Source organism: Ammospiza nelsoni, chromosome 8 (genome assembly GCF_027579445.1).
Source record: "Ammospiza nelsoni isolate bAmmNel1 chromosome 8, bAmmNel1.pri, whole genome shotgun sequence".
Classification (NCBI taxonomy): Eukaryota; Metazoa; Chordata; class Aves; order Passeriformes; family Passerellidae; genus Ammospiza; species Ammospiza nelsoni.
Genome location: NC_080640.1, coordinates 26195428 through 26206867, shown reverse-complemented (window position 1 = coordinate 26206867; position 11440 = coordinate 26195428). Strand labels below are relative to the sequence as shown.

Here is an 11440-nt window from a genome sequence, read left to right as displayed (position 1 = left end):
AAATAAAGCCTTTTAATAGCATCACTATATATATATATATATTAGTGTTCTTAGATAGAAGGCTTACATTCCATTAGCACAAATAACTGTTTTAAATCTTACCAGTACCTCTGCGAGGAAGTAAATTATTGCTAATTCCTGGTCAGATTACTGTTATCTTGCCTGTGATGTATGTCCCCCAAAAATAGATTTGCCTTTTCCTTGCATGAGAGCCCCAGGCTGCCAGAGGAGGGTGTTTTGAAGGGGCTGCTGAAGGAAGAAATGTCGTTAGTGGTTCCGGGAAGCAATAAGCACCTTCATGAAAATAACTCAAGTGCCCATCCTTAATCCCTGCCTATCCTTTTTTATCTGATGGACTCAGCGAGGGCTGGAAGATCACAGCGTGGCTGAAAACAAAAGGGAGTTAACAAGATGTGACCGGCCGATGGACAGAACAATAGGCGAAGCCCTGCACGCAGCCTAGAGCCCGGTGCGCCCATGCCCAGGTGCCATGCGGCTGGCGGTGACTCTGCTGTGCTGCTGGGCGCTGGCGGGGCTGCCCCGGGCCGCCGGCTCCTGCCCCTCGCAGTGCAGCTGCGCCTTCCACAGCCTCGGCGACGGCACCAAGGCCAGGTACGCCGGGCGCTCCCGCGGCGGGCTCGGGGGTGGGTCTGCTCCTCTCCGAGGATGTTCGCAGCAGAAAATATTGTCTCTGCACTTTGTGGCCATTATTTTTCCAGTTGCTCCCCGCTCTAGCTATATTTGCAGAGGATTAGCTTCTGAAAACACAGTAAGCTGATTTCAGAGAAAGCGTTTGGGCATCTCCTCTGTGAGAACAGGAGTGACATAATTATTGCTGGTGTAATGGCAAAAAGGGAATAAAATTTAAACAATATACATATATATATTTAACCTTTCTGCTGAAAATTCTGGTTCTAAAAGGTTTTATTCTGCTCTGCTGGTTCGTTGTTAAAGTGTGACTAGATTTGATTCCAGTTGTGGTACAAACCCAACAATTTACTTTAAAAATCCTTCAGCTGGTGATTTTAGGCATAGCAATAGACTTTAGACAAAAATGAACTAAAAAAACAGACAGTAACAGCAAAAAAAAAAAAAAAAAATCAAAAGAAATAAATTCTCAGACTGGAAACTTTCCGTTAAAAAAGAAGGCAAGACCAGAAGGACACCCATCTTTGAATGCAAAACCATTGAACATACATTTCTCTGGAGGACTGTTATAAAAGAGTCCTTCTGAAGGGTAGGCACAAAGTATCTGACTTAAAGAAAATAGAGCCCATATTTTCATAAGGTGTGGTTCACAGCAGAGGAGGTTTTGTGACAGAGATACAGGATTTGCAAAATCCTTTGTAATAAACTTTTTCTAGATTGAGATATTTTTTCATTACTGAAATTAGATATTTTGGAATCCCATGAAATAGCTCTTTCTTATCATTTTTATGGTGCTATAGATTTAATACTAGAAACTTTCACAGTAAGAAGAAGCATGGTAGAGACACAAGTAGCCTGAAATCGCTAAAAGGAAGTGCAACAGCGTGAGAGCCAATTATTTTTCCATAAATGTCACAGTTCCCAGGGGAATTTCCTCTCAGTGACTGGAAAAAGCTGTTGTACATTTTATGTACATAAGATACATAATGAAGCAAATATCCATTAGTCCCTTAAGGAGCATAATGCCACCCTTTTTTTCTGCATTATGATTCATATTTCTCACCAGAAGATTATCCCATAGATTAAATGTTTAGTGCTCACTGGCACAATTTAGGGACACTATGAGATGCCTTCTACTTTACTGCCATGGTCTTTCTGTTAGTAACATTTTGTGATGTGACTACACAAAGTGAAATATTTTATTTAAAGTGGATTTCTGGATTTTTCTTATTTGGTAGATTTTTATCTTACTCAAATCTCAGCCTTCAGCAGAGGGTGGGCAGGATTTAATGCCACAATAAAAGTGTTGGGTGAGAGTAATGTACTGTGTTTTGATTATTAATTAACAATTTAACTGTAGGCTCAAATAGCATTTAAATCTAGCAAGTCTGCCTGAGCAGTTCAGCAATGTTATACATTTTTGTTGATAGTAGAGGAATAATTGCTTTCAGCCAAAACCAGCCTGGTTTTGACAGCTTTGTAATATTCTGTTTATGGAGGTAGTGTGATAGGAACACGTTACCTGACTGATGACATCCCATTTCTTGTGGTGTCTTGTTCAGTGAGTAGACTGGAACACATCCATCCAACCTCTTACCTTTTGCAGGTGGCTTGGTGCTTTGTTAAAGAACTTGCCCTCCCCTACTTGCTGATAGGCAAATTAAAATTCATCTGAGAGACCTGTTTTGTCTCCCTTTGTTTCTCATGGCTCTCTACAATCCCAAGTCACAATTTTTTGTATGAATGCTGCAAAATGCAGCACAGGTTTTTTATGCTTTGACCTTTAGAGATTAGAAATGGGGAGAAATGATTTAAACACATAAATCTGTCTTGCTTTCAGTATAGCATTTTCCAGAGAGTTAATTTTCTGTGCTTTCACTCTCAAGACTAGATGAGCCTGCAGTGCAGTGACTGCCACCATCTTTACACACCCTCCATAGTAACACAGAGCTTACTCCAGAGTTCTTCCAAGGAGTTGTTAGCTGGCTTTCCTATCCTCATTTCTCAAACCAGAGTTCCTGTGTCATATTTAATCTATATAACTTCTTGCCCTCCCACATGTCAGTAAGTCTTCTTTTTGTAGGGCTTTTGTAGTTCAATTTTATGGATCCTTTTGTTTTAACTTGCACTAGAATCCTCTGTTGTGCATGAATGTCATCATTGCTATCATAAGTACTCTAAAAAAAGAGATAGCAAAACCCAACAGGAACATTAAATGGGGCAGATTCGGACTCACGCCACTCCAGGAGAGGCACAACACTGTGATCTCTGCAGTCAGAAGGTACATATTAATTACTTCAGGTTGATGTATTTACAGTGATGATGCAGAGATCAGCAGCAAGAAAGAAATGACAAGAAGAAATCTTGTGAAAAAAGGTAGATCAAAATCTTGCATTAAAATAAGGTGTCAAATCTTTTCAAAATAAAAGAAAGTCACATCTTTGCTTGTCCTTGTCTTTCCCCACCAGGACAGTGCTGTGTAATGACCCAGAGATGACCCTCCCTCCTGTGAACATCCCTGTTGATACAAGCAAGCTTCGGATAGAAAAGACAGCCATCCGCAGGGTGCCAGGAGAGGCTTTCCACCTGCTCCACAACCTGGAGTACCTCTGGATGCCCTATAACTCCCTGGGCAGCCTCAGCAGCATCACCTTCAAGGGCCTTCGTCGTCTGCAGGAGCTGAGGCTGGATGGGAACAACCTGATCTCATTCCCCTGGGAGAGCCTGGCTGGCATGCCCCAGCTGAGGCTCCTGGATTTGCACAACAACGAACTCACCTCAGTCCCCCCAGATGCTGCTCGTTATGTCAGGAACATCACATACCTGGATCTGTCCAGCAATAAGCTGATGACTCTTCCTCAGGCTCTCATTGCCACCTGGGCCAACCTCCAGGCTGTTCCCTACTTCCCCAATGATAACTCCAAGATCATCCTAGGTAAGAGAAGTGCCTGCCATTTTGTAGGACACACAAATGTCAAGAGTTCCTCATCTCCTTGCAGCATTTTCACCCACTGTGGCCACCATAGCAAGTACCCTGCTATTATATGTATACAATTTCATACCCTTAATAATATGTGTACATTCATTTGCATATTAACAAACTCACCTCAGGCTCATCACACTCATCTTATTATGGCATAAATTTGATTACTTGCTTGGATCTTTGCAGCACAAAACTGGTGACTCTTGCTCAAGGCTTTTTTAGTTATTTCCACTGCCATTTTGGATAGAAATACAAATGTTTACAGCTCTTCATCATTTGTGTGCTCTTTTCTAATAGCACTGTGTTTGCAATTGACCCATTTTAAGCAGAACTAAAGAAAAGGATGGATAATTTATTATGCCTAAATTAAAGAGGAATAATGCCACGACTGAGCATAAAATCTGGGTCAGAGCTGCCAATTTGTCTCTTCCCAGAGCCTTGTTTATCTGTTCACACAGAATTAAACCCTAGTCTACCCAAACACACCAGGACAGTGATGCCTTGCAGGACAGCTATGAAGCTCCTTTCTGGTGGCAGCTCTAGGCTCCCCAGAGGTATGGCTTTGGGGCAGTTATCCATTTTTGTGTCAGGGTGTCTCACAGCTGACTCTCAGTTGCAGGATGCCCAGGTGAGGCTTTGAGCACATTTCCCAGTTCAGGGCACTATTACATGGTCTTTTAGCCATTGTTCACTGTTCAAATCCACGGCAGGTTGATGATGGCTCAGAGTTGTTGCCATCTGCTTGTACAGCCCCTGCAGCCAGGGGTGGGCTCAGGCACCTGCTGATCATCTCAGCAGAGGTACTGCAAGTTTCCTCTCACTCTGGCAAGTACCGGCTGCTCTTGGTTCCCTGGATAAATTTAGGGAGGTGAAGTTTTTAAAGCGAGATTGCAGTGGAAAGAGATACAAGACTTAAAAAAAGATACAAAATACCACCTACAAAGCTTTTAGTGTCATTAGCAGATGTTGCTGAAGGTTTCACTAGCATCAGGAGAGGAGCAGGTGTTTCACGATCCTGTGTTGCCAGATGCAGTAACAAGTTCTTTAAGCCAAAACTGGCAGTTTGGGATTGCCCATTTCATTCATGGCAAGACTGCCTAGATCATACTTTTTATTTTTAGAGTCAAGTTATGTGTAAAAATGTTATTCCATTCAATATAGATTAGGAGAGTGTTTTATCAAGAACAGATCATGCCTTGATGCACGTGGCCAAACTGAGTAGTATCCAGCTATGCTCAGGTTGATTGTGCCAGGATCCTAAAAAATTCATGTTGCCATATGAGTATAATGCTAAAATGAATGCAGTAATGTACACTCCAGCTTCTAGGTCCTGTCCTGTGGACACCCATAGGAACCATGCAGATAAAATGCATGTCTCTCACAGGAGCAGGCTGGAAAAACACAGCTGCATGCTTCTGTTTCACTCTGCCCATGACTGTTTCTCATGGAGGCATAAAAAATCATGAATAATAAAAAGAGTCAGCCCAATCCATTCCTTGTCTGCAGTGCACCACTGTGACTCCAGAGCCACTGCTTGCAGACTCCCTCAAGAAGAAGTAATTCCTCTGCTAAGTTGCTGGCTGACAGTCTGTGCCAAGGGTGCAAGCTTTTCCACATGAGGCCTGCCCACGTGAGCCCATGGAGCTGTGCTGTGCAGGGCAGCAAAGGCCTCACTGCCTCTGTGGTGCTGCGGCTGCTCCAGCTGGAGCTGGGGCACCTGCCAGGGAACCTGGGCTCAACTGCTGTCTAGTGCATGAACTGGAAACTGCTAGAAAAATGCCACAAAACAAAGCCAAGCTGAATGTTCATTATTTACTTAGTCCCCCTTTACTTTAACATATTAATTTACAAGAACTGACCACCTGCCAAAACCCATCACTTCCAGATCCTCTTCTAAGCCCAGGGAAGAAGATATGGAATGCACTTAGGAGAATTTTTCCACAGCATCTTTAAAACACTGTGAGGGAGTATCAGTACTGTTCCCTTCCAGGCAGGTGCCAGCCCCAGGCATGTCCTTGGGCTGTGCATGGAAAAGAGGAGGTGCAGCCCCCTCAGAGGGAGCAGAGCTCACTCCTGTGGCAGGCAGGAGGCCTGGGAGCCATGCTCCTGGTTTAGGCTTCAAATGTGTGCCTGGGGTTGGATGGCATTCATATCCCTAGTGCCAGTTCTGCTAGCTAAAATCATTAGAGACCACAGCCTGGCCACTGCACAGCTGGATGTGAACATTTGTAAATGGGATGACACAGATTTCATCAGATGCAGCAACTTCTGTTCATGGATATGCATTGCTCCAGTTCCAAATTTGCTTTTTCAGTACTATCTTCACAGGTCTATTTTTAATAATGCATAATTTTTTCAGAATTGGAATTCAATAGGTGCAAACTAGGAGAGCAGAATAAAGAAGAGAAACATTCCAAGAGTCTGAAACAGGAGTGTGTTTTTCAATATATCTCTTTCTGTGTGTATAGTCTAAATATAGTTATGGTCCATGTACATTTTTTATATACCATAACAGGCATAGTCTTCAATTTAACCCTTAAAACATTTCTTTCATATGATCCAGTATAAATTAGCATTTCAGGAAAAGCAACTGATTACAAAAGCAATGAAAATAACTTAAGAGTAACAGGGCTGGAAGAGAACTGTGACAGGCAAGTAGGATCAGCCACAGCTATTGCAGGTGTGAAAAGTGGCATGACAATCTGGCTAGTATTTTAAAAAGGTCCAGTGAGAATTTTCTGGCCTGTCAGAGACTTCATAGTCTCCTCATGCCAAAAGAATCCACGAGTACTTCTCCCATGAGTACTTTTTGTTTCATCCTGGAACAAAATGTGTTTATAATAAATTCTTGTTTTGCTTCTTTATGTGCACAAATCACAATGTTTTCACGATATGAATAATCCTGCTTTGAACTTAAAGAATATGATTTCAGATGCAGATTTGGAGATACTTTAGCAAGTCACATTTATTCCATTCTGGCAACTGTGGGATCCATCAGACTCAGCCAGTAGCAGAGGGGGGACACTCCCCTCCCCATCCCACATACTCCTGCACAGGCAGCTCTTGCAGAGCAGACTGGGACTCTATCACACTGTGTCCTGCTGAAAAATAGAAACAAAAGTGGCAGAAACAAAAGGTGCTGTTGGAGTGACTTTAATGCCCTAATTTCTTTTTGGCAGGCTTGCAAGACAATCCTTGGGTGTGTGACTGCAGTCTGTATGAAATGGTGCATTTCCTAAATTTCCAGTCTCCTAACATAGCCTTCATTGAGCCCAGGCTGAAATGCTTCACCCCCAGGAGTCTTGCAGGAGTCTTCTTCAGCCAGGTGGAGCTGAGGAAGTGCCAGAGCCCCGTGGTGCACACGTCTGTGGCCAAGGTGAAGACCATCCTGGGCAGCACGGTGCTGCTGCGCTGCGGCACCACGGGCGTGCCCATCCCCGAGCTCAGCTGGAGGAGAGCTGATGGGGCTCAGCTGAATGGCACAGGTGGGTTTGGTTTGTGCTTTCCTGCACACCTGCAATGAGTGAGGCAGACCTGGACTAGCTGCAATCCACTCTTGCATTGTGATTTTCCATAGACTGTACAATAGTCTATTTCTAGATTTCTATAGACTATACAATAGTCTATATACTACACTTATATGTTGATCTTAATATTATCAGATAAATGTCTTTTATATGTGTAGGAAGTTGGTTTTGCTTTGTTTCATAGCAATTGCAGTGGTGAGACAAGTCAAGGGATTTTCTGGAAATCTGTTGGAGCTGAAGAAATGAAATATTTCCAACAGTAGCAATTAGCTGTCTTCAGTTAGTTATTCAGTCACTGAAAAGGATTCTCACTGAATTGTTCTATATTCTATTGTATTGCTAATCCATTAGCAAACATTTCTGGCAAAGAGATGTCTGATGTGAATTCAACTGGGATTCAGATCAGCTGTAGAAGAAAGAAAAGGATGCAAACCTACAGAATTTCTAAAATATTAAAAGACAAAAAAAACCCCACTACGGTGCTGAAGGATACAATACTTCAGTGGGAATGTCCCCAAGGAATCATTCCCTCTGACAGACTGACAAGCTCTCTTGGGGAAAAAGGTCTGTGGAAGAAACTCTAACCACCTGGTCTAAGCAACTCTCCTGGGGGAAGCCTTCAGACAGACACTGGTTTTGTGACTGATCATGATTTCATTTCCATTCTCAAGGAAGTCTGGAGCTGTAATTGCAACACAGGTCCTTTAATTTGTGGGGAATTTAGGGAAGAAACCTTTGCTCTGCTGAAGACAGTTACCCTTAGCTTTTTGTGCTAGAAGTTTTCAGTCAGGACCTGAACTTTCTTGCCTCTAACCTGCCCTGAATACTCCTGTATGCTAGTCCTGCCCTGACTTTCATAGAGGATCTAAACCCAGCAGATAAATTGCTAAGTATTGGGTCTGATCTTCAAAGGGTTACAGGGCTCCTCGGTGCACAGAACAGGGAACAGAGCAACTCTCTTTCACAGCAGTGGAACCATTTGTAACAAGTATCATTTCCTGGGATCTGCACAAGTCATTGCTGTGCTGTGCAGGATGTGCAGGATGCAGCAGAGCTGCTCCTCATAATGATAATGTGTACCCACCATGCTGCAAACATCCCTCCTACACCTGAAACAGAGCCACCACAAAAAACAGAATGGGGTGATTTCCTGAAAGCCTGTGTTGAGTTTACCTTGAGCTACAACTGAGAAATGATGTATTTTGTGCGCCATTAAATCAGACACTAGCACCTTTCAATAAAAAGCTGGCTGGAAAGATAGGTTATTTCTCAGCACTGGCAGCTTCTGTGCCAATGCTATAATTTGAAATGCTGGTGTTCTGAGCAGAAGAGAGTGAGAAACAGCACAGTCTGTATGTACAGGTAACTGTCATAGGTAGACCCACAGCTTCATGTTTTTTAAAATACTCATTCAGTAAATAATTAAACTGAAAAAGTAACTTCTGTTACCTTTATATTTTGCTGCCATTGGAAGGGACCCTGCTTGCCAAGGCTGGATCCTGACCCCAAGAGGGGTTGGAAGAAGTTTGCATCCTCTTTGGCTTTCAGACATCTTCCTGGTTTACCTTTCAGCAGGAAAGGGCTGAGACAGCATGTGCCTATCCTAAGGAGGCTGGTTAAATGATGGGGGTGCTTTACCCTTCCACAAAATCCCAACTCTATTTTTTTTTTTGCGCCAATAGGAAAAGGCAAAAAAAGCTAATTTTGGTCTGCAGGTAAATCACATGAGTAAATCAACACTCAGCTATGCACATATCCTTTGGTAGTAACCAAATGTACACCTGTGTAAGGATAAACACCTGCAGTAATTGAGCAGTAGAAGGGATCTTATCTTTCAACTATTTTTCTATATACTCTAGGCTAGTCCATGTGTGTTTGTTACAATAAAATCTCCACTGTTTGTATTTTCTTTGCCTCCACAGTCTGCATCTAATGCTCGAATAGATCATGTTGCTGACTGCTCCTTCCACTCTTTTAAGTATTGCACCTATATAAGAGTTTTCAAGCTTTTATTTTTAATGGAAGAACCTTTCCTGTTATGTTTTCTAGCTGTACATCAATTTGGAAGAAATAGCATCAACTTTTTCCCGTATATTCATTTTGAAGTAGTTCAAATCCTGACGTAATCTAATTATAGTCTTTTTCTTAGGTTTATTTTGATTTTGTAATGTTCTTGATGGCAAGCAGGAACGACATTCTTTATCATATACTTTATCAAGCAGATATTTGGTGATAGAGTCTTAATATTTTACAAACATGGAATTAATTCCATTTACTATTGCCTGTTCATTTAACATTTTTCCTGCCTTTCAGTTCACCAAGAGATTTCCAGTGATGGGATGAGCTGGTCTATCCTGGGCCTGCCTGTAGTCTCTTACCTTGACTCCGGAGAGTACATCTGTAAAGCAAAGAATTTCCTGGGGGCAACAGAGGCCTTCATCTCGCTCATCATCACAGACTCAGAAAGCACAGATGACCCTAACTCTAGTGCCAAAGGCACGTGGAATGGCAAGGCCAGCGGGATGGAGGCAGCTGCCTACAATGACAAACTGGTGGCCAGGTACGTTATCACCACCTCCACCGTGCCCACGCTGGGGGCTGGGGCGGGCACCGGAGACAGCGTCCTCATCCCGGACACGGCTCAGGACAGCAACCCCCAGAACCTGCTGGTGAGCCCCACCACGGGCCAGCAGGAGCCAGAGAGGATGGTGAGGTCTGTCAGGGTCATAGGGGACACCGACCAGAGCATCACCCTGGCCTGGAAGGCGCCTATGGCAAAGAACACCACGGTGTTCAGCGTCCTTTACGCCGTCTTTGGGGAGAGGGACATGCGGCGGATCAACGTGGAGCCAGGCAAGACCAAGGTCACTCTGTACGGGCTGCTGCCAAAGACCAAGTACATCGTGTGCGTCTGTGTGAAAGGGCTGATCCCCAGGAAGGAGCAGTGCATCATATTTTCCACAGACGAAGTAGTCAGTGCAGGAGGGACGCAGAAGCTCATCAATGTGGTTGTCATCAGCGTGGCCTGTGTCATTGCTGTTCCTCTGACCCTGGTGGTCTGCTGTGGAGCCCTGAAACGGCGCTGCAAGAAATGCTTTGTGCGCAAGCCCAAGGACGCGCAGGAATCGTACGTCACCTTCGAGAGCCTGTCCCCCGGGGCCAAGGCCAAGGGCGTGGAGGGAGAGTACCTGACCAGGCACACCCCTGACGAGTCCAACAGGCTGCTCTCCGCCCGCTCCAGCGTGGACTCGGAAGCCATACCAAAGATAGAGGGACAGCCCAATGAGTACTTCTGCTGACAGTACCTAGGCTGGCTGTCAGCTCACCCAGGGGGAAGTGGGTGGCTGTTCTGTGACTCTGCTCCAGCACTGCACGCCACCCTGTCCATGCTTCTGTCTCTGACACGTTCTGGAAGAGGATGCAAGAAGACAGACAGTGCCCAAGCTTTACAGAAACATGTTGCTCACACCACTTGGGGTTGGCTGCTTTGTACACAGTCAAAAGCTTCTCTGAGAATGGCCTCATTGTCCTGGACCACCTTTTTTTAGTTTTTTTTTTCTTTTTCCTGTCAAATGAAGTGTGCACACTAAGTGTAAGGACATTAAGAAACATTTCTGAGTGTGCTGTGCTTGGTATTGTTTAGGACCTGCTCTGCAGTATGCTACGTATTTTATTCTCAGCTCTTTTGATGTTCTTTTCGTTGACAAGCCAAGGGAGTATTTAGTAATTTTAATAAAAACTTAAGAAGGTGAAGATTGAGAGTCTCACCTTTTACATCCCCCATGTTTGCATGAAACATGCAGCTTGATGCTTAATAGATCACTAAATAGAGATGTACAGCAACCCTTTCTAATATGTCCAAGATAATTACAACTCTATGCTCTGAATTCAGAGAAATGTGCAAAGGAGATAGAAATGAAGAGACAAAACCCAATCCACTCCAAAAACTGCATAATAGAGAGCATTTGCTGATTGCATTTTGGGCCTAAACTCTGTTCTAAAGATATGGAACAATAGCAAAGGTCTTTCAGTATCAGTCCTAGCTGGCATTTTATGTCTGTATTGTAATTAGTAGAATATGTTTTATACCAGGTGTGCTAGATTACAATCATACAGCAGCCTACTTTGCACATTGTGTGTGGTGGTGTAATGCTTTGCAATCATACTGGAAAACCTACATTAGACAGTATTGCAAAAATCTCCAGCTCTGTCACTGCTGCCTGTGCTCCTGGCAAAACTGATGGTGAAGGCCCACATGATCAGCCAGGTAATTTTGACCTGG

At 43.7% G+C, this 11440-nt stretch overlaps 1 protein-coding gene across 1 annotated transcript; it reads left to right on the top strand.

Moving 5' to 3' along the window:
* The first annotated feature begins 490 nt into the window (after positions 1 to 490).
* LRIT1 (leucine rich repeat, Ig-like and transmembrane domains 1) lies at positions 491 to 10457 on the top strand. The gene is made up of 4 exons (XM_059477479.1): positions 491 to 612; positions 3117 to 3583; positions 6811 to 7116; positions 9472 to 10457. The coding sequence occupies exons 1-4, from the start codon at positions 491 to 493 to the stop codon at positions 10455 to 10457; spliced, it is 1881 nt and encodes a 626-aa protein (XP_059333462.1).
* Positions 10458 to 11440: the final 983 nt, after the last annotated feature.